Source organism: Meriones unguiculatus, chromosome 5, assembly GCF_030254825.1.
Source record: "Meriones unguiculatus strain TT.TT164.6M chromosome 5, Bangor_MerUng_6.1, whole genome shotgun sequence".
NCBI lineage: Eukaryota > Metazoa > Chordata > Mammalia > Rodentia > Muridae > Meriones > Meriones unguiculatus.
In genome coordinates this window covers 127,242,133-127,266,231 of record NC_083353.1, presented here as the reverse complement: position 1 = coordinate 127,266,231, position 24,099 = coordinate 127,242,133, and the positions used below count along the sequence as shown (strand labels likewise).

The 24,099-nt window shown below is 39.3% G+C and overlaps 1 protein-coding gene across 19 annotated transcripts in view; it reads left to right on the top strand.

Annotated features, from left to right (window-relative positions):
* The window catches only part of LOC110542238 (solute carrier organic anion transporter family member 1A5-like), a 200,367-nt gene extending 177,475 nt beyond the window's left edge, over positions 1-22,892 (top strand). For all 19 annotated transcript variants that reach the window (XM_060384369.1, XM_060384370.1, XM_060384380.1 and 16 more), the window contains 7 exons: positions 1,533-1,697; positions 2,880-3,075; positions 4,884-5,049; positions 6,785-6,957; positions 17,413-17,477; positions 18,558-18,675; positions 21,277-22,892. In XM_060384369.1, coding sequence (XP_060240352.1) covers positions 1,533-1,697; positions 2,880-3,075; positions 4,884-5,049; positions 6,785-6,957; positions 17,413-17,477; positions 18,558-18,675; positions 21,277-21,496 — 1,103 coding nt within the window. In that variant the 3' untranslated portion in view covers positions 21,497-22,892. The remainder of the gene's footprint in view (positions 1-1,532; positions 1,698-2,879; positions 3,076-4,883; positions 5,050-6,784; positions 6,958-17,412; positions 17,478-18,557; positions 18,676-21,276) is intronic.
* The last annotated feature ends 1,207 nt before the right edge of the window (positions 22,893-24,099 follow it).

The following is a 24,099-nucleotide window of genomic DNA, read 5'->3' as shown; positions in this document are numbered from 1 at the left end:
CTGTGAGCATTCTTGAAGTCAAGGTCAAAGGAAAATCATGATTGGTGACATAATCCTCCATATATGAAGGAATGTGATAGTTTATAGGCAAACTCCTCTCTTAGAACAAACTGCTTTGAAACAAGCTGGAATGTCATTAACCTATGATAGAGAGTAGTGATGGTGAGAAGCTAAGGTGGGTCAGCTGAGCATTCTGGAAAAGACTGGTAAACACTTTATGAATGACATTGCTATTTCTTCCATCACTCATAACCCCCAACACCTATGTGCAGTGAATAGTCACATGACTTCCTTGAACACTGCAGAAAATACTGAGGAGCCAGACACTTTGGGAAACAGTGCAGGGGCTTGAACATTCTTAGAATCATGGTCAAGTTAGCCATTGTCCTTAAAGGGCCAATTCTGACCTCTCTGTGCAGCTTTGTGGTCTGCCAGATCAACCTAATTTCAAAACTAGAAAGGAGCTGAGCAGAGAGTAAGACATACAGGAGACTGAGCTGTGGAGACGCACTTAGAAGGACAGGGCGAACAAACACAAATGAGTTCAAAAGCTCCTGGGAATTCTGGCTATAAACATCTCACTCACAAAGATGGCTTTTACCATGAGAGTCCATTTTTTTTCTCACTAAAGTTCTCTGCCTCTACTTCTAAATGGTTTCTTCTTGATACTTTTCTCTCCATGAAACTTTAGGCAACTTATATGGAAATTTTTTAAATTTATATATTAAAATTATATTATAACTATGTTTTAACTATAAAATTATGTTATATTATGACTATTTGTAAAATTAGAATATCAAGTCAAAACATGAAGACATAAAAAGAAAGAAAAAAAATCTTATGTGTAAATTTCAGCCAAATTATCTTCAGTGAGATCAAGTCCATTCACTAGAAACAGGCTCCAAACTTGACTTTCAGCTTCCTAAACAGGGAAAGCTTTGGGTAAGTCATTTGGAAAATGTTTGGTATATGCCAACTGAGTCAGCATTCCTTACAGTGAGACCATCATGTTGAGCTGTTTAAACCTATCAGTAGGTGCTTCTAAGGCATGTCCTGCTATAAAGTGATGCCGAGATGATGAGGTTGTCTGGGCTACAGCATGATTCCAGGAGCCTTCCTAAAATCTTAGCTTATCCATTCTTGCTTAAAGGAGTGATAGCATCAGAGTCTGAACTAAAATGTCATCAAAGTACATCCCTCACAGAGTCCAGATAACAGACTAGTCACATCTAGTGAGTGCAGGATACTAATAGCAAGGAAGGAGAGGAAAAGAAATGAAAGAATGTGGCCACAGACTTAAATCCGTCTTTCTTGCTGGCACAATTGGTTTCTGGTTCTTATATAGCCAGTCGTGTCACTAACTTTCAGAGGTGACTTAAATTATAATATAAAACTTTATCCTAAGGGGCTGAAATTTTATCAAATATTTTTGAGTTACAGCAAAGAATCTGTAATAAGATTTTAGCAGAACATTGAACACCAAAAATGCAAGGCCAAGGTTTCCTGACAGTCTCTACATTCTCTTGTTTCAGATTTCCTGCCATTCATCAGGAGCCTATTCTGCAATAAGATTTACATGCTTTTCATTTTGACAAGTGTGCTCCAGGTTAATGCATTTACCAATATGTTTATCTTCTTTCCTAAATATCTGGAACAACACTATGGAAAGTCGACTGCAGATGCAGTCTTTCTCATAGGTAAGTACTTCCATTATTTACCTATTAGAACTTCCCCCCTGACAATAGCATGATAAAGCTATCCCTAAGAACATGATGAACAATAAGAGAATGTGACAAGGAGACTACAATTAGTATATCTTACAAGAATTTCCTAAGATATTTCTTCATTCCAGTCTCCAGAAAAAAAATCAAGAAATGATAAGGAATGAAAATCATCATAGGGGAAACTTTGGGGGAAGCTTGTATCAGTTAATTTTCAGACAGGCAATATTTTAATTCACAGAGGAATACAGAGTTACTCACTGGGATTCTGTATATTACTCCCAGGCTACGTCTGTGCTTCAATTTTTACTCTCCTAATTTTGTTGCTTTGTTCCCTGGTCTGAGGAACCTATGAGGGAACTTTGTGATTTTCCTGGGTTCATTTTACTTTTGAAACTTTAGGATCATATGATGCCAGCATTCCTTTCGTGTAGAAATTTCTGAAAGTCCAAATCCAAGTCCTCACCCTCAGACGTATAAAACTAAACGCCAATGTACGGATCTGAGGAAGGTGGTTACATTCTTCCATGCCTGGTGCTGGCATGGTGTGAATGCAGCACAGCCAGGACTTTCTCTTCCCTTTTCTTTTTCTCCTTTGATTTTGGCTGGTAAAGAGAGTCAGGGAGGAAGAGTGCTGTTCAGCTTCCACAATGGACAAAATGCTCTACACTTGATAAAGCACAGACTCAGCAACAACCTTCAAAATCCTCTCAATATGACCCTGGAGAAGAGAGAGGGAGGGTGGGATTGGGAGGGGATGAGGGAGGGAGCTACAGTTTGGATACAAACTGATAAATTATAATGATAAAAAAAATCAGCTCTAGCAGAGTCAAATTCCCGGGAGACATATTGGAAAGAAATACAAGAAATAGCTAATATTATATATGTGTATTTGTTTGTATAATGTGTTTTTGTTTGTATAAGTTATTTACAACCTGCTGCAAATATTAAATAAATATTAATTTATTAATATTAAATAAAAATGTTAATTGTGTCTTTAAAGTGACACTAGGGCATATGAAAACTTTTTATATAATATGTGAGGGAGTAGGGGTTAGAATCACTGTATATTAAAGATAGATTTTAAGATGTATTTTACAAATTTATAACATTTACTTCTTGCTGCCTTTTATAAATACGATTTGCTTGCATTCATAGGTTTTTATACCATTCTTCCAATATGTGTTGGCTATTTAGTTGGTGGCTTTTTTATGAAGAAGTTCAAGGTTACTGTCAAGAAAGCTGCACACATAGCATTCTGCCTATGTATGACTGAATACCTTCTATATTTCTGTAACTTTATGATGACCTGTGATAATTTTCCAGTCGCTGGCTTGACTACCTCTTATGAAGGGTATGTTGTTTCCTAATGAAGATCAAAATATTTTCACAATTGCTAGTCTATTTTCTCCAAGAGTTATATTCTACCAGGTCTTTTTATAATGACTTAATGGCAGCGATCCATTCTTCCACTTAAAATTCTATGCCACCTCATATAAGTTGTAAGCTTATTAAAGTGTTCTGAAGACTACCAATGACTAAGTTTATGATTTCACAAGCATACTGGTGGTTACATGGTGATATACTTGTCTGCTTTAAAGTGAAATAAAGGAAACAGCCTAGTGCTTTATAGCCTAAATTATCTATGTATTTTATACTCCCACAAATAGATAGCATTAAAAGTTGAATGTACAGGCAAGCAGGCCTCCACAGTACTCCACAATGGGCTCAAGTTTAACATAATTGAATCTAATATATGATAAGTCAATTAATGTATATATTTCTATATGTCACTGGTAAAGTTATATCTCATATTCTCTGTAGTGTTAGATTTTACATTTTAAGGGTTGCCTTGCCATATTCTATATTAGCACTGGAAATTTAAAACTTAATTTAGGACATAGTTATAAGATCAATCAATTAAAATGAAATAAAGCATATATTTGTAGGTTCTTTTCAAAGGGCTTAGGAGGGGTCTCAGTGGTAAACTGCTTGCTGAGCAGGCAGGATGTCCTGAGTTCAGATCCCAGAACCCATGGAAAGCTTGACATGGTAGGGTAACTCTCATCCCAGTGCTGCTACTGTAAGCTCAGCAGCACAGCCAGGAAACCCTGAAAGTTCAGGGCCTGCTAGTCTGGCATTTGTAGCAGTGAACAACAGAGGACTGTGAATCCAACAAGGTAAAAGGGTATATTCTGACCTCCACATTTGTGCTGTTGTACCGGTGTGCTTACACAAACATACACACACACAACACACACACACACAAACACAAGGGACAGAGAGAGGAAAAGTGAAAGACAAAGACAGAGATTAAAAGTAAATTTTCAAAATTCTTAAAAATTGTAATATTTAAGTAATTTCAAATATAAAATAAGTAATTATTTATATAATTATATAACATAATGTACATAGATATAATCTGATTTGAATGTATTTTTAAGATAGAAATTTTCCACTCACTTTGGTGATGTACATATTGAAAATCACGGGGAATTAGTGAGTTTACAGTAAGTGGCTTCAACAACATTGAGGTAGAATTGCACACATTGAGTCCATTTCCAATCATGCTGACTGCACTGTGTTTGAGGGACAGGATTTGAATTCAGCCTCTAACTCAACATTTTCCTCTTTGAATCCCATTGTAAATGCTGTGCACTATGCATATCTCAGAAGAGAATGGCTGATTAGTCAAACAAGTCTGTTTGAGGACTGAGTGCAGAGTCTATCTTATAAATAGAAAGCACAGATTTTGTTCAAGCCATCCCTCTCATTATTTCCCATCATGCAGATCAATGAGAGATAAGTCGTCTTCAGTTTGGCTCTAACAGCACCGTATTTCCTACAGGGTAGGCACTTAACGTTTGTTTTTGAAGTAATTGAAAAGAAAAAAAAAAAAGCAGTCATGAGACCAGTAGATCAGATAGCTGAGTGTGCAAAAGCAGTATAGAGACTACAGGTTGATGTTTGGATGATTTTGTTTCTGTTCTGAGGGAGACATAATCTCTCTCTCTCTCTCTCTCTCTCTCTCTCTCTCTCTCTCTTTCTCTCTCTCTCTGTGCATGTGTGTGTGTGTGCATGTGCACATGCTGAGTTGAAGAGAAGAAAATAAAGTGCTCGGGTGGGTTTAATATCTGCATCATTATTTTTAAATCATTTCAGAGTTCCGCAGCCTCTTGATGTGGAGAATATGGTCATCGCTGACTGCAACACAAGGTGTAGCTGTTTAACGAAAACATGGGATCCGGTGTGTGGGGACAATGGCCTAGCATACATGTCCGCCTGCCTTGCAGGCTGTGAGAAGTCTGTCGGAACAGGAATCAACATGGTAGACATCCTTGCAGTGTCTGGGCTGATGTGTGTGTACTGTGTTAACATGTGCCATGATCTAAGCCTACAGCTGCTGAAAAAGCAAAATTAGTCATGCTTAAAAAAGATTAATTTTTTGTGAACAACTCAATTTAGTCTGTATATGCATCCTTGACGTTACAATCCCTACAGATTATTTAAAGCCTTGACAGAGTCTGAGGTCATCATTCAAGTGGTCTGAGTACTCTATATCTGGACAGGATGGAGAGAGAGCGCAGCTGAAAAGAGTACCTGCTGCACCCACATGGGGATGCTCACAGCTCCAGCTGCAGGACGCCTGACACTCTCCCCTGCCTTCCCCAGACACCCACATGCACCTGTTTGTGTACACACAGATACAGAACATACACATACATCATCATTAAAGTTAACACTTTAAGTTACTCTGGACGGGATCTGCCCTTTGTTGTGATAGAGTCTCATGATGGCCTCAAAATTGCCCTATACTTGAGGTGGAGAAAAACATCTTTTCATATCACAAGATTTAATTAATTGATTGTTAGATCTATTGTGCAGTATGTGTGCGTGCAGGTGCCTGTGCGTATGCAGGTCAGAAGGCAACCTCAGCTGTTGACTCTCAGGCACCAAGCATATACTTGGTGCTTTTGAGACAGGATCCCACTGGCCTGGAACTTGCTGGTCCTCTTAGGCTGCCTGGCAAGAGGGCCCCAGGGAGTCACCTGTGTCCACCACACAGCACCAGTGTTGAAAGCACATGCTCTGTGCATGCATTGTTCATGTGTGTGCTGAGGATGAGAACTCAGGTCCTCATGCTTGTGTAGAACTTACTGACTGTTCCATCTCCCCAGCCCTCATCGCAATAGTTTAGCCAACATTTTCCCTTCCCTTAAACATGTCATAATATTTAGGGTTGTTTGGTAATCAGAATAAGAAACGTAACAATTAAAAAAATATTGACTTTAGTTTTTAAAATAAACACTTTTGTTTGGTAACATGGCTTTGTTTATCAATAAGAACCTAACCCATCAACATTCTTAAATCTACTTTGTTTTAGTGCTTATTTCACTAGGTAATATGTATATTATATATATATATATATATATTTTTTTTTTTAAATATGTGCAGGTTTTAAAGTTACCTCAGTGGATAAAAACATTTGCCACCAGGCCTTACCAACAGAGTTATATACTGGGACTCACATAGTAGAAAGAGAGAACTAACTCCCATACTTACTGTGTGCCTTCTATATGCATGCCATGGCACACACATATCCACACACAGGCACATACATACACATGTATGCAGACCCAAATACACACACATTCACACAGATAAACAAGAAAAACTAAACAAACAAATAAAAATAAAATTAGACGTGCATTCAGAATAATTTAATTTTTGCTTATTTACTCAGTGTGTTTAGAAAAATAATACCATTTTTAAATATACATTTTTATATTTTAGGATGGATTTCTGAGATACCAAAAAAGAGATGAAAATAAAGGGAACAAGGAACCTCTATTTTATTTACTTAGTATTATTTATTTTATGCTGTTTTTGCTCTAACTTGTGTCCTCATTCAAACTAGATGAGAACTCTTTCTCTGAGTTATACCATTGACCCCAATACTCTCCCATTTTGTTTTCACTGGCTTTGTAGAAAATACTAAATGTTTTCTTCCTTAAATAGGAGACTGGTTTTTGTTTGTTTGTTTGTTTTTGTTTGTTTGACAGGTGTTTCACAACTGCAGCTGCATTCGCTCGTCTGGAAACTCATCTGCAGTCCTCGGGCTGTGTAAGAAGGGCCGTGACTGTGCTAACAGGCTGCAGTACTATTTAATCATGTCAGCAATTAACAGTTTCATCTTCTCACTAGGAACTATACCTGGGTACATGGTTCTTCTGAGGTAATAAACAACTCCTTCATTTAGCTTTCTCTCTTTCCTTCTTCATACAGGTGTGTGTGTGTGTGTGTGTGTGTGTGTGTGTGTGTTTCTGTGTGTGAATGTGGGCTCCTGAGTCATAAGACAATGTTGTGGAATCAGTTCTCCAATTTCCTCTTCTATTTGAGGCAGGGCCTCTCTTATTCCTGCTTCTGTGCTGCCTGTGTACTCCAGCCTACCTGGCTCTCAAGGTCCCAAGAAACTGTTTTCTCCTCCTATTTCACTGTGGGGATGCTGTGATTACAGATGTATGACACTGATTGGAACTTCTGTATTTTAAAATTTTTACATGTGCTCCTGGGTTCTAGGGATTGAACTCAGGTCATTGAGTCTTTGAATCAATCAAGTTTACCCACTGAGCCATCGCACAGATATCATTTAGATACTTTTGGTCATTTACCAAATTCTCTTTCCCAATAAAGGTCCCTGGAGTCATGGTTCTAGAACCTCAATACTCTACAATATCTTTATCAATACTTTTTCTACTAAGCACTGCTGAATTTAACAGTAATTTAAAGATCACTGAACTTTTTTTTCATTTTTCTTTATTTATTTTTTATTTATTTATTTATTTTTTATTTTTCTTCTTAGTTACATTTGTTTAACACTGTATCCCAGCTGTATCCACTCCCTCATTCCCTCCCCAACCCCACACTCCCTCCCTCATCTCCTCCATACTCCTTTCCAAGTCCACTGATAGAGGAGGACCTCCTTCCCTTTCATCTGACCCTGTTTTATTCTCATCGACTTTTTTTTTCCTTTTTCTCTTTTCTTATTTTCTCCCCTTATCAAGCCTAAATGAACAGACTTTTTTCGCAGATGAAGATGAGTTGCCTAACACTCATTTCCTATGTCTCAGCTACCTGACTGGCAGAGTGTGAAACTTCCTCTGTAAAAGGGACCAGGCTCCTTTGACATCCTGGGCCCCTGGGCTCAACCTGTCTTAAAAAAAAAAAAAAAAAAAAGAAGTATGTTATAAGAGCTACTCTCAAATCAGAAGGTCCATGAATGCAGTGATATATACTCAACTCTCTAACACAAACTGAGGACACTGCAGAGTCAGTTTCAAAGATTGTTTTTAAGCAGGTGTTCTTTCCCGTCCAGAAAACCACACACACACCAGCAATGGGAAACAGATCAAACCCCGCCCTCATTTCTTTTCTCATGGGAATTCTGAAGCAAAGTTGTATTAGCCACGATGTGTGATTCATAACATTTCATCCTTGTAGAATAGACCAAGTCTCTCTCATCTCCCTTTCTTTCCCTGTGCTTTTCAGTTTCCTTGCCCAGATTCCCTTGTGCCCTCTTCTCTTTCTCCTTCATTTCCCTCTTCTCCTCTCACATTTCTCTTTTCCATCCTGTCCTGTCCTGTCCATTCCTCTCCTCTTCCCTCCGCTCCTTTCCTCTCATTTCCCCCTTAACCTCTTCTATCCCCTCCTCTCTTCTCCTTTCCTCCCCTTCAATCCCCTCCTGTCCTGTTCCCTCTTTTTTCCTCTCCTCCTCCTTTCCTACTTTCTCCCCTCCACTTACCCTTCACTGCCTTCCCCTGTCTTATTTCTTTCACCTACTTCTATTCATCATATAGACTCACTGGAATGGGCTACATATGTATTCTTTTTTTTTAAATTTTTCATCAATTACACTTTATTCATTCTGCATCCCCCCATAAGCCCCTCCCTCCTCCCCTCCCAATCCCACCCTCCCTCCTCCCTCTGCATGCATGCCACTCCCCAAGTCCACTGATAGGGGAGGCTCTCCTCTCCTTTCTGATCTTAGTCTATCAGTTCACATCAAAAGTGGCTGCATTGTCCTCTACTATGGCCTGGTAAGGCTGCTCCCCCCCAGGGGGAAGTGATCAAAGAGCAGGCCAATCAGATTATGTCAGAGGCAGTCCCTCTTCACATTACTATGTAACCCAATTGGACTCTGAATATTCTTATATACTCATTTCCCATTGCAAGATGCTATGCTCCTATATTCATTCCCACAGATGGAGATGTGGTATATGCCTTGTTTCAGTCTATAGGGTCATGGACAGATAAAGGCACCAATAATTGCTGGTTATTAAGACTTGTTCTTCAGGGACATTTGGCTGTGACACCTGTCACCCTTCACATGCCAGGCAGATTCAGCTGATGTGGCTAAGTGGTGTCTTTCTTGCTCACTACTCCAGATGCCTCAGTTCCAAAGCTGCATACTCATTTGACAAGGATGACTTTTCCTCATAGAGAAGGATGGTCATAGGTGTAGGGCATATGAGCAGCTGAACTCTCCTGTTAGAACCTCCAAACATGCTCTGTAGAGATGCTCTCACGTTTACTGCATACCTACTCTCACTCCCATCTGCCACTCACCTTCTCAGTTACCTTACTTTCTGAAGTTGACTCTTCAACTGGGTGTAAAAAATGTGGTTAATTGAAGTTTTAATGTGTAATTATTTGAAATATTTTGTGTGTATGTGCACATGTGTGCCAGCATGGCTCTCTCCCTTCTCTCTCTCTCTTTCTGTGTGTGTGTGTGTGTGTGTGTGTGTGTGTGTGTGTGTGCTGGCATGCCATGGCATTAATATTGAAGTTACAAGACATCTCACAGGAGTTGGTTCATTTTGCCCCATGTGGGTTCCAAGCATTGTCAAGCATGGTGGCGAGCAACTTTCTACTGAGCCATCTTGTAGGCCCTAATGTGTAATTTATTGATGTAAAGAGGTTAAAGTCTACTCAGATAACTTTTCTCTATTTCTTTGCTCTTTCTTGTTGAATTTGATGACTGCAGTGTAAATGATGGATAATATACTACTTTTGTTTGCATACTATTACTATTCTTCTAGTCTGTTGTGTTTTCTTGAGCTCTTTCATGGAATCACTTCAGAAATGAAATCCTAACAGTTGCATATATTATGATTTTCTTACCCAAAGGTGTATTTGGTTGAAAAAAGCACATTTTAAATGGGTGTCCATTTTCCTAATTTATAAGAATATTTTTCTATTTTTATCTTTATGGCTTTATTAAATTTTAATTTTTTATATTAATTTCAGTTTATTCACTTTGTAACCCAGCTGTAGCATCCTCCCATTACCTCCCAATCCCACCCTCCTTTCATCTTCTCTGCCCATATCCCTCTCCAAGTGCACTGATAGTGGAGGTCCTCCTCCTTTTCCATCTGATCCTAGCTTATCAGGTCTCTTCATGACTGGCTGCATTGTCTTCCTCAGTGACCTGGTTAGGCTGCTCCCTCCTCAGGGGGAGCTGATCAAAGAGCGAGCCACTGATTTCATGTCAGAGACAGTCTCTGTTCCCCTTACGAGGGCACCCATTTGGAGACTGAGCTGCCATGGGCTACATTTGTACAGGGGTTCTAGGTTATCTCCATGCATGCTCCATGGTTGTATTATCAGTCTCAGAAAAGACCCCTGAGCCCATATATCTTGGTTCTCCTAGTGGGGCTCCTGTCCCCTCCATGTCTTTCTATCTCCCCCTACTTTCATAAGATTCCCTGAACTCTGCACAAAGTTTGGCTATGAGTCTCAGCATCTGCTTTGATACCCTATTGAATATCATTTTTCAAAGGCCTTCTGTGGTAGGCTCCTGTCCTGTTCCCTGTGTTGTCTCTCTTCCTATGTCTTTGCCTTTCTGAATGAGGATTGATCCTCTTATCCGGCATCCTCCTTCTTGCTTAGCTTCAATAGGTGAACAGATTTTAGTATGTTTATCTTATATTATAGATCTAATATCTATGTGTGAGTTTATACCATGTGTGTCTTTCTGCTTCTGGTATACCTCACTCAGGATGATCTTTTCTACATCCCACCATTTGCCCACAAATTTCATGATTTTTTGTTTGTTTGTTTTTAATTGCTGAGTAGTATTCCATTTTGTAAACGTACCACAATTTTTGTATGCATTCCCCAGTTGAGGGGCATCTGGGTTGTTTCCAACTTCTGGCTATTATAAATAAAGCTGCTAGAAACATGGTTGACCAAAGGTTCTTGTTGTGTACTTCAGCATCTTTTGGATATATGCCTAGGAGTGGTATAGATGGATCTTGAGGAAGCACTATTCCTAATTGTCCGAGAAAGCACCAGATTGATTTCCAGAGTAGTTGTACAAGTTTACATTCCCACCAGCAATGGAGGAGTGTTCTCATTGAAAATGTCCTCTACAGCAGGTAATGTGACTTGAGTTTTTCATCTTGGCCATTCTGATGGATGTAAAGTGAAATCTCAGGGTAATTTGGTTTACATTTCCATGATGACTAAGGACATTGAACATTTCTTTAAGTGTTTCTCTGCCATTTGATATTCCTCTGCAGTAAATTATCTGTTAACTCTGTACCCCATTTTATAACTGGATTATTGTTTTGTTGCTTTTTAATTTGTTGAGTTCTTTATATATTCTGGATATTAGCCCTCTGTCAGATATAGGTTGGTGAAGATCCATTCCCAGTCTGTAGCCTGTCGTTTTGTTCTGACAACAGTGTCTTTTGCTTTACAAAAGCTTTTCAGTTTCATGAGGTCCTATTTATTGACTGTTGACCTTAGAGCCTGTGTTATTGGTATTGTGTTCAGGAAGTTGTCTCCTGTGCCAATGAGTTCAAGGCTCTTCCCCACTTTTTCTTCTAACAGATTTAGTGTGTTTAGTTTTATGTTGAGGTCTTTGATCCACTTGGACTTTAGTTTTGTACAGGGTGATAAGTATGGATCTATTTTCATTTTTCTGCATGTAGACACCCATTTAAACCAGCACCATTTGTTGAAGATGCTGTCTTTTATCCATTGTATGGTTTTGGCATCTTTGTCAAAAAGCAGGTTTATTTATGGATCTTCTATTCAATTCCATTGATCAATCATTCTGTTTCTATGCCAGTACTATGCAGTTTTTATTACTGTTGCTCTGTACTACAGCTTGAGATCAGGGATGAAGATACCTCCAGATGATCTGTTGTTGTACAGGATCGTTTTGGCAATCCTGGATTTTTATTTTTCCATATGAAGTTGAGAATCTTTCTTTCAAGGTCTGTAAAGAATTGTGTTGGTAATTTCATGGGAATTGCATTGAATCTGTAGATTCCTTTTGGAAGGATGGCCATTTTCACTATGTTAATCTTACCGATCCCTGAGGATGGGAGATCTTTCGATCTTCTGATATCTTCATCAATTTCTTTCTTCAGAGACTGGAAGGTTTTTTTTTTTTTTCAAACAGTTCTTTCACTTGCTTGGTTAGAGTGACTATTGTGAAGGGTGTTGTTTCCCTAATTTTTTCTCAGCTCTTTTGTCTTTCATATACAAGAAGGCTACTGATTTTTTTGTATACAGCCACATTTTTGAAGGTGTTTATCAGCCGATGGAGTTCTCTGGTTGAATTTTAGGGATCACTCATGTATATTATCATATGATCTGCAAATAGTGATACTTATACTTCTTGCTTTCTGATTTGTATCACCTTGATCTCCTTTAGTTGTCTTATTGTTCTTGTTAGGAGTTCAAGTACTATTTTAAACAGATATATAGAGAGTAGCCAGCCTTTCCTTCTCCCTGATTTCAGTGGGATTGATTTACGTTTCTCTCTGTTTAGATTGATGTTGGCTATAAGCTTGTATATTGTCTTTACTCTGTTTAGGTAAGTGCCTTGTATCCCTGATCTCTCCAAGACTTTAAACATGAATGGATGTTGAAGTTTGTCAAGTGCTTTTTCGGGATCTGAGGAGATGATCATGTGGTTTTTCTCCTTCAATTTGTTTATGTGGTGGATTACATTGATGGATTTCCATATGTTGAACCACCCTTGCATGCCTGGGATGAAGCCTACTTGGTCATGGTGGACAATATCTTTTATGTGTTCTTAGATTCAGTTTGCAAGTATTTCATTGAGTATTTTTACATAAATGTTCACAAGAAAGATAGGTCTGAAGTTCTCTTTTTTTGTTGGGTCTTTGTGTGGTTTAGGAATCAAGGTGGCTGTGGCTTCATAGAATGAGTTTGGTAATGTTCCTTCTGTTTCTATTTTGTGGAATAGTTTGAAAAGAATTGGAGTCAGCTCTTCTTTGAAGGGCTGGTAGAATTCTGTGCTGAAACCGTCTGGCCCTGGGCTTTTTTGGCAGGAAGACTTTCAATAAGTGCTTCTATTTCCTTGGGGAATATAGGATTATTTAATTTGTTTACCTGACCTTGATTTAATTTTAGAAAATGGAATCTATCAAGAATATTGTCCATTTCCTTTAGATTTTCAAATTATGTGACAGATAGGCTTTTGTGAGTCCTAATGATTGTTTGAATTTCCTCAGTTTTCATGGCCTTTTTTTAATTTCTGATTTTGCTGATTTGGAAAGTTTCTCTCTGCTTTTAGTTAGTTTGGCTAAGGATTTGTCTACCTTGTTAATTTTCTCAAAGAACCAGCTCTTGGTCTCACTGATTCTTTGAATTGTTTTCTTTGTTTCAAATTCATTGATTTCACCTCTGAGTTTGAATATCTCCAATCATCTGCTCCTCTTGGGTGTGTCTGCTTCTTCTTTTTCCCTAGGGCTTTTAGGTGTGCCATTAAGTTGCTTGTATAATATGTCTTCAGCTTCTTTCTGGAGGCACTTAGTGCAATGAACTTTCCTCTTAGCACTGTTTTCATTGTGTCTCATAGGTTTGGATAAGTTGTGCCTTCATTTTCATTGAATTTTAGGAGGTGGCTAATTTCTTTTTTCATTTCTTTCCTGACCAAGCTGTCGTTGAATAGAGACTTGTTTAGTTTCCAGTATGTAGGCTATTTGCTATTTCTATTGTTGTTGAGGTCTAGTTTTAGGCCAGGGTGGACTGATAGGATACAAGGGATTATTTTGATTTTCTTGTATCTGTTGAGGCTTGCTCTGTGCCCAACTATATGTTCAATTTTTGAGAATGTTCCATGAGGTGCTGAAAAAAAAGGTATACGCTTTTGAGTTTCAGTGAAAAGTTCTGTAGACATCTATTAGGTCCATTTGATTTAGGACTTCTGTAAGTGCCTTTATATCCCTGTTTAGCTTCTGTCTAGATGATCTGTCCCTTGGCGAGGTTGGAGTGTTGAAGTCTCCCACTGTTAAGGTGTTCAGATCAATGTGTGATTTAAGCTTTAATGTTTCATTTAGGAATGCAGGTGCTCTTTTATTTGGGGTGTAGTTGTTCAGGATTGTGATGTCCTCCTTGTGAATTTTTCTTTTGATGAGAATGAAGTACCCCTCCTCATCTTTTTTGATTAATTTTGGTTGAAAGTGTATTTTATTAGATATTAGGATGGCTACTCCAGCTTGTTTTCTGGGTCCATTTGCTTTAAAAACATTTTCCAGCCATTTACTCTGAGGCAGTGTTTATCTTTGTTGCACAGGTGTCTTTCTTGGATGCAGCAGAATGTTGGGTCTTGTTTCCACAAACGTTCTGTTAGTTTGTGTCTTTTTATTGGAAAGTTGAGTCTCTTGATGTTGATAGACAATAGTGACCAATGAATATTAGTTTCTTTGTTTTTGTTGTTGTTGTTTTATGGAGTTGGTGGTATTAGTGATTCTATGTTTGTTTTCTTTTAATTTTTTTGTTGTGAAGTTATCTATATCCTGTGTTTTCTTGGGTGTAATTGTTTTTGTTGGATTGGAGTTTTCCTTCTACTATTTCCTTTAGGGCTAGGGTACTGTGTAGATATTGTGTTAGTTTAGTTTTGTCATAGAATATAATGTTTCCTCCATCTACATTGGTTGAAAGCCTTGTCTGGGTTGGCATCTGTGTTCCCTTAGAGTCTGTGCGACATTTGCCCAGGCCCTTCTGGCTTTCATAGTTTCTGAAGAGAAGTCTGGTGTGATTCTGATAGGTCTACCTTTATATGTTACTTGGCCGTTTTCCCTTGGTACTTTTAATATTTTTTCTTTATTCTGTAGATTTAGTGTTCTGATTATTATGTGATGTGAGGAGTTTCTTTTCTGGTCTAGTCTATTTGGTATTCTGTAGGCCTCTTGTATATTTATGCACATCTCTTCCTTTAAGTTGGGAAAATTTTCTTCTATGATTTTCTTGAAAATATTTATTGGACCTTGGAGCCTGGAGTCTTCTTTTTCACCTATTCCTATTATTCTTAGATTTTTGTCTTCTCATGGCATCCTTGATTTCTTGGATGTTTTGTGTTTGGAACTTTTTCAGTTTTACTTTTTCTTTGAAAGGTGTGTCAATTTCTGCAATTGTATCTTAAGCACCTGAGATTCTCTCATCCATCTCTTGTATTCTATTGGTGATGCTTACCTGTGTGTTCTCTTAAGTTCTCTAGCTCCAGGTTTTTTTCTGTTTGTGTTTTCTTTGTTGATTTTAATTCTGTTTTCATGACTTATGCCATTCCTTCATCTGTTTGAATGTGGATTTCTGTCTTTCCATGATGGCATCTTTTTTTGATTCCTCTTTATATGTCACCAATGGTGCCTCTACCTATGTCTCTATTTGTTTGGCTATAGTTGCCTGTATTTCTTTGAGAGCTTTGTTTATTTCCTCTTTATTTGCCTCCATTTGTTTAGCTATTTCTTTGAGAGATTTATTCATTTCCTCTTAATGTGCCTCTAACAACTGGATAAGCATAGATTTAATATCATTTTCCCCTGTTTCCAAGGAATTAAAATATCCATTGATTTTGGGGGTTGCTGGTGAGGCCATTAAGTCCTGATTTTTGTTGGATGTGTTCTTATGCCAACTTCTAGCCATTTGCTTATCCATAACCTTCACTGTTTATTCCTGGAGTCTGTACTTCAGAGTGGGTCTTTTTCTGGTGTCTGGAATATTCTTCAGGGAAGATGAGAGAAATTCAGTGGTTTGAGTTTGTGTGTTGGTGTTTCAGCTGTAGCTAAGGGAAGAAGGTTGCAGCCAGCGCAGGTGTACAAGTGCAGGCGAGCAAGTGTGGGTGTGGGCGTGAAAGTGTGCCTTGAAGAGAGTGTAGATGCCTAGAATGTGGGGCTAAAGCAAGGGAGGGTGTTCGGGTGTTGGCGCTGTTCACAGGTGCAATGTGCGTGTGCATGTTTCCTGAATACCTCAGTGGCCTACAGGCCTGTCATCCTGTCCTCCTGGTGTTCAGATCTGCCTGGGCTCAAGGAATTGTTTCCTGGACTCCACTGGTAAACCCACAGAACAGGGGTTTCAGTGTTGAGAATGCTGTCCCAAGAATCCTTAGTTGCCCACAGCTGGACTGTGGGTGGGAGGGATCCAATGTCTTTTGCTAGCACAGAGAGACCCTTGATCTGGGGCTCTGCACTCACTCACTTGAGGATACTGTCACTCTCTAGCAGGCCTAATTGGGAAGCACAAGGATTACTCTTGTTCTCTACTCTCAGATTTGGGCACACTGGGGCTAACAATAGTGTAGGAGATCCATCAGCTCAGTGTTGCTGCAGCCTCAGCAGCTCTGGGAGGCCAGTACAGTCACAGACTGGGGGGCCCTGGGCAGCCAGTACTGCTGCCTATAGACCTGGAGAGTGTAAGGACAGTACAGGTGGCAGCCTGCTGATTGATGAAGTGGAAAGCCCACCTCTGCTGTCTTAGTTACAGAGCAGGGAGTTCTGTGCTAGTAGCAGCAGGCACTGTGGGCCTCTGAGGAGGGAGGTCATGACTGGGTTATGGGGAAGTGCAGAGTGGTTGAATATTCACCACTCTCAGTCCATAGAAATGTCCGTGGGTGACCTGGATCCAAATGGTCTCAGCTCATCGGTTGTCCCCTCTCATCCAGAAAGCCTCAATGTCAATGTTCTGGCTTCAGCTGCCCCTCCACTCACCAAATTTGGAGTTTCAGATCCTCTGCCCCTTAAATACGGTGTGCACTGGTTGCTGCTATCTTGGATCCCCTATCCTTATGGCTTTATAGGCCTCCCCTTTGTACATAATTCTCAAAACAGTCTCAAGTCTTATTTTAGGCAGAATAGGACAGACAAATGTCTAAAATTGCTAAATCCATATAACAGAGTCATTTTCTTAATGCCACAGCATACAAAATGGGTACTTTCTCTGTTTATCTGTGGGACTGCATTTACCATATTTTGAATTTTTATGTGAGATGGGTTTGCTTTTTTATCAACATGACAAAATGCCTGGCAAACAATTTAAGAAAGTAAAGATTTATTTGGTTTTGGTTTCAAAGATGTGGGTCCATTATGGTGTGTACGGCATGGTGGTCACCATGGTAACCAGGAAACTATTCATCTAGGGTAGCAGACAATGTCTGTTACTTGTCTCAGCCCTACATTAGATGTGTGAAGGCCAGCTTTCAGAAGGGCTTACTGTCCTTTCTCTGTGAGGGCTTAACAGAGGTAGAGCTTTACAGGACAAAAAGCTTAAACACTAAAATCATGAGCTCCCACTGTTATTGGGAGAAGCTAGGGCAGATATGTATGCAAGCATAAAAGTATATACGTATATATGTATGTATGTATATATTTTTCAGGTGCATCAAGTCTGAAGAGAAGTCACTTGGAATTGGATTACATACATTTTTCACTAGAATATTTGGTATGAAGAATTTCCCCCAACATATCAGACCAATATTAAGTGCTTAGTAAATCAATTATTTTTTTTTCTGAATAAGGAGACAGAAACTGTCTTGTAAACCCAAAGCACAACTCTCCCGTTAAAGTGGATAATAGTTTATTCTAGAATCAAACATGAGTAAGCATGAAATGGGCACACAGATTCAGGTCATCCAAATTTTATGTTACAACATGAGGACTGTTTAGTGATATTTGTAGTTAGAGAACAAAGGAATAGGTGAACAAGGCGCTTCTCAACTCTGTCTGTGAGATCATCAGGTAGGTTAGTTACAGCAAAGCAGGGAATTCTGTTTTAGTCTCCAATATTATCTGATGGCATTCTTAGTGTTTGAGTGGATGGAACCTATTGAACTTTTCAGTCAATACATCACCAAAGCTTCATCTGAGAGTCACATGATATAAAGTCAGGGATGGAGCAATGAATGATCAATAAGAGAGGTAAAGATAATTTGTCTCTGGATTTGCATTATCCCAACTGCCCATATCCAGGATGTTCCAATGACCTTGTAGCATCTTTCACATAGGTGTGCTCTGCTCACTTTACCCTGAACATCAGTTCACTAACTGATCCCCTAGGTTTGGAAATGGCTACTTGTAATCAGTCTGAGAATGAAGTAACTATAGCAAAATGTTTGTCCTTGTCTTTAAAGATCTTACTTGAAGTTAATTACACCTTTTGTCTTTTAGTATATTCAAGAATAAAATCATTAGGAAATGGTCTTTGTCACAAAACATTTCAGAAAATACATGGTTTATGATTATGAACTCAAGGAATACTTTCTTTGCATCTTATATATATAGTTTCCATGTGTTGTGATCTAGAAAGTTCACATTAACTAATAACTCCCAAAAGTAGGTTTAGCGCATTTGGTTCATAATTTGTTATATTGTTTTCTTAAAAAAATAGGAAAATTGAAGTATTCCCAAGTAAAATAACAAATCTCTCTCTCTCTCTTTTTATTGCTATAAACAGGCTGGGGTTTTGCTGTTGTTGTTGATTTGTTTGAGGTTGGTTTTATTTCTTTTTGTCTTTTCCTTGCAGCTGGCATTCCAGCCCCTGTTTACTTGGGTGCTTTAATAGACAAAACATGTTTGCACTGGGGAACTCTGAAATGTGGTGAGCCAGGGGCGTGCAGGATGTACGATGTAAATAGTTTCAGGTAAAGATAACTTTTTGACCTAATTATGTAGCATAGAAATGTTTCTATTCTTATCTAAAATTGTCTTAAGTGATAAGATTATGTTTGGCTTCATTTTCATAATGTGCATAGATGTTATAATTTCCTTATTTATATATGTTTATATTTTCCTCATTGTTCCTACAGTGATTAAGCATGAGTGGTTTTTCTAAATCCCTTCAGAGTGCTTTAGAGACTTAGCAAGTGTCTGAATAGAGGCCCTGGAGTAGCAGGGGAGAGAGCTGCATCTTGAGCTGAGCTATTATGGCAGGGCACTGGAGATAAACAGGACAGCAGCATTCAGAGACAGAGGACAAGTATGCTATAGACATGAACAAAATCTCATATTTCTTAAGAACACCTTATTTATGGACAGAGAGGAGGAATTTTCTGCAGGGGTTGAGATGATAGAATCCCAATACATTTGGGGAAGCATGGATTCTGGAATTCTGGCTCCTGGATAGTTCACAGCCCTTTCATGTTTGCAGCCTGATGGTAGGAGAACCCCAAGTCTGTGTAGTAGCATGCAGTTTAACAAAACTTGGCTTGTGCTATACACAGGGGCTATATTGAGAAGGAACCCGCTGTTTAAATTTGACTGGCAGTCTCATCTCTGGGAACCCATGGATGTCCCATGGTGGACTGTGTCCCAGGATTGTGAGACAAATTATCTTCTAAGGGTCTTCATAACAGTGGCAGAGAAGTAAACTAAGATGTTTCTTAATCAACTATCCATCTAGAAAGACAATTAATTACATTTCTAGACTGTTTCATCTGAAGTTTTAGGCATCTACACATATGTACTATAGTTATGTATTGCTCCTGTAACGGTAGCCATGAACATTTGCTCTTCTTCTGTATTCCTGAGTTTCCTGCCTGTAGAATGTTGCTGCCCACTGTGGCCTGGTGCTTCGTACCCCAATGAATGTAATCAGGAAAATGTCCCATGGTCATGTTCACAGGCCAACACAATCCACACAGGTCTTCACGGACACTCCCTTCCCAAGAGATTCTAGATTGTGTGAAGTTGACAACATTATGCATCACACCAGATTTTACTATAAATATGTTGAGAACAGGAAGGAATACTTGCATGGTTATTTAGAAATGTGCATATGCCAAAATACACATGTTCCTAACACAATAATCCCCAAAACATTAAGGCATACTTTATCAAATATACAAAAAAAAATAGGTGTCTTATAACAGTAAAAGGGAAAAATTACCTAATCTATTCTAGGAAGCTGTTACAGTCTTCATGTTTAACCATGCAAAATTATGCATGGAAATGAACAAATTGAATCTACTAATATATACCAGTGACTCCTAGGACTTATCTTATACTTTTGCCCCTCAGGATATCCAAGTACATTGCACACCAGGCAAGTAGGGCGAGAGGGTGCAGGCAGGGTCTTGGTTGGCCTGAGTCCTGGAGGAACAGACTTCTCCAGAGACAGTCTTCAGTGAATCAGCTACTTTATTGGGGGAGATGGGGACAAGGGCTACATAAACCTTGGGGAGTGGGTAGGGGTTTTGGGGGTGCATATACATCATTGCCGGGGGTTGAGGTGCTGAGAATACTTCATTTGCATGAAGAGGAATTCTAGGTGCTTGCTGGACATGCACATATAAGGAGAGAAGAAATTTGACCTATACAATTTAAAATACGGTATGATGCATAGTGCTGTACAGATCACACAATCTAGAATAACGTGACCTTGGGCTTTGTGACTGCCTCAGGGGTGGCAGAAATGAGGGTCAGCCATAAAGCTGTATGTACCAGAACACGCCGGCCCAGGACACGGAGGGAACAGTGCTATTCTTGCCAGTCAGAAGACAAGATTTTGGGGGTTCGGACATGTCTTGAACTCACTCTTGCTCCGGGGCAGCTCACCCAGTTCCATGGTTTGGCTGCCACAATTTGAGGTGTAAAAGGTTTTCAACATCACAAAAATCTGTTGGTGGAACATAGCATACCAATGCTGAGTAGGAGAAAAGACTGGGAAAGCGACTTAATCATTTTTTATACATGTGCAATCAAAACATGAGCAAACAAAACAGAAGAGTTCCCTCAATGTAATACAGGAATTTGGGGGGGGTCAGTATTTCAGAGAACAGGCAGTAATGGCAGAGGAACTGTGGTGACCAAGCGAAAGGGAATAACAGAGGAGATATGTTAGCAGAGTTTGAGGAGTGCGGCCATGTTACAGGCTCTGTCAGGAAGCACCTAGTGCTAGAAGCTCAGCGCATGGTCCTCATTTTCATTTCCAGCTCAATCTTTCTAAAAACATCTTCATAGACACACCCATAGATGTATTTCTATATTGATCCTAAATTCAGTCAGGCTGACAATGGAAACTAGCCATCACCAAAATAAACAAATTACATTTAGTTTTGTGGTTGAAGTTTTTTGGCATTTTAACAAATAGAATTAATAACTCTCCAAAGTATATTATATAAAGTACATGGGGAAAAATAATCACCAAAGAATAATCTTCAAAGAATAAAGGATCTGTAAGAGTATACAAAATTAGCTTTCACTAAACACATTGAGATTTAATACAGATGAGCTCTTTTCAATAGGCGCATTTACCTTGGGGTGCCTGCAGCACTAAGAGGATCAAGCTATCTCCCTGCATTCTTCATTCTAATGCTTGTGAGGAAGCTCCAACTCCCTGGAGATGTTGCCTCTTTGGAAACTGAACCTGAAGAGATGAAGCTCACAGGGAAGGAAAGCGAGTGCATGGACGTGAACAGAAGTCCCGAGCTTGAGAGTGACAGAGAACTGAAAACGAAGCTGTAATGAGTTTTCTACTGGCTGGCCCTAACCCATAAATAGAATGTACAATTTCACTTGTTTTGAATCATGAGCAATACTGTAAGAACTATTTTTTTTCAAGCACCTTAAAAATATTTACTCATGATAAAAGTAATTACTGATAACATTTTCAGAACATTGTGGTAGCACTTAAGATTTTCCCATGCAAGGCTTCTCCAGTGTCCCCACACTGAACTGTAAAGCCGCCTTCATTTTCAAACACTATTTTCTCTTTCATCTCAATCAAGGAAAGTATGTGTTTTTGACATAACTTCAAATAGCTTTAAAAATTTCTGATTCCAGTAACAGTATTTAATTCTATTAAATTTATGATTTGGTATTGGAGGTATGTAGAGATGAAAATATATATCTTGGTCATGCCACATTGAGATAATTATCCTTCTTAAATGCAAGACATCTGCATATGTTTTTGTCTATTTAGGAGTTGTTTTTTTATTTTTTTATTTTATTAATTACACTTTATTCATTTTATAACCCCCCATAAGCCCCTCCCTCCTCCCCTCCCAATCCCACCCTCCCTCCCCTTTCTGCATGCATGCCACTCCCCAAGTCCACTGATAAGGGGAGGTTCTCCTCTCCTTTCTGATCTTAGTCTATCAGTTCACATCAAAAGTGGCTGCATTGTCCTCTACTGTGGCCTGGTAAGGCTGCTCCCCACAAAGGGAGAGGTGATCAAAGAGCAGGCCAATCAGATTATCTCAGAGGCAGTCCCTCTTCACATTACTATGTAACACACTTGGACACTGAACTGCCATGGGCTACATCTGTGCAGGGGTTTTAGGTTATCTCCATGAATAGTCCTTGGTTGGAGTATGAGTCTCTGGGAAGTTCCCTGTGTTCAAATTTCCTTGTTCTGTTGCTCTCCTTGTGGAGACCCTGTCCTCTCAAGCTCTTACTATTTCCCACTTCTTACCTAAAATTCCATTCACTCTGCCCAACAGTTGCCCATCAGGCTCAGCATCTGCTTTGATAGTCTGTAGGGCAGTTTTTAACTCTCTGTTTTAATGTAGACATGATGCTTCCAAGACTAGACTTCTCATTAATGTGTCATTTCTTGTTTTCAGTCCCTTCTTTCATTACTCGTGCCACAGGAGTAATTTTGTTCAGAGCACTGATTTGTGGCACACACTCTGATGTATAAACCATAGCTTCCCCGATGAGATGTTTTCTATGCTTTGCTTTGTTTTTATTTTTATTTTTGTTTTGTGTGTGCGTGTGTGTGTGTTTTAACTTAGGGGGGAGGTTTTAGGGGCTGAGGGCTGATATAGATATGAGGGGATGGGGAAATGAGTGAGATTTGGGGTGCACGATGTGAAACTCACAAAGAATCAATAAAAAGTTTTTTTTTAAATGTTGCAAAGATGGTTTCTTTTCTTTAGCAATTCAAAGCTGATCTTAAGGGCAAGCATTTGGGAAAGCCAGTTCTTTCAAAGGCACTTTGTGAAGATAAGGTTGTATCTCAGAGGGCCTCTCACATATTTGAGGCAACCATTTCATTGTAATGAAACTCAATAACATAAAAATGGCACCTAAAGATGGAGAGGCCAAAGGGAGGAAAGGTGAGGGGCAGAGGTCAATACACTATGGTAATTTACAGTGATAAAGTGAGAATGTCAGCAGAGTGAAGGCAGGTGCAGTCTTAGCAGCTCTGTGGCAGCCAGAATATTCATGGGAGAGTCAAGCTGACAGCTTTGTTACCAAGAAGGAAAGGCTTATTTTACTCATGTTTCCAGAGGTCTCAGGCCATGACCACTCAGCCCTGCTGTTTTGGGCCTGAGACCATGCAGCACTTTGGGGAAGAAACTCACAGAAACGACGCTACTGTTGTCACAGTGACTGGGAAGCAGAGAGAAAAAGGGAAGAGGCCAGGGACCTAGTGTCTCTTCCAAGGGCTTACCCGTGGGGCCCCAAATATGCCCTCAATTGCTTACCTCTTACTATTTTCTCCACATTTCAACAGCACCTTGCTGAAGACCAAGATTTTAATACATGGGCCATTGGATGATGGTCCAAACCTAAACAATATCAAAGAGAAAGTAGACCACTAACTGAAGGGCTTTCTGCAGTTAACTTCCAGGCTGTTATGATTTCCTGAATTAGCAAGCATGTTTTATAAAAGGCAAGCTTCACGGGAATGGAGAGATGGCTCAGCAGTTAATAGCATGTGCTATTCTTGCTCAGGATCTGAGTCTGGCTCCCTGTACCCACATCAAAATTCTCACAGCCACCTATGACCTCAGCTCTGGGTGATCTGATGCCTCTGACCTCCTAGGTACTTGTACTCACACGCATGTGTTAGTGCCTGAGACTCACCTCTTATGAAGGAGGTAGTCTTTCACTCTAAGAGCGCAGGTCCTTCCTTTATACTTTCTGGCAGAGAATACAGCCCCCGCAAAAAAAAAAAAAAAAAAAAAAAAAAAGCCATTGGAGCTGAAAGGGTTAGGCTAACTTTGTAACCTATATGTCTTCTAAAGCCTATAGTTTTGAGTTTTAGGTCCAGGTTAAGCTAAAACCTCTTAGCACCTTTCCAGAGAGTGAAGGAATGTGACCCTATCTGTGAGGACAGA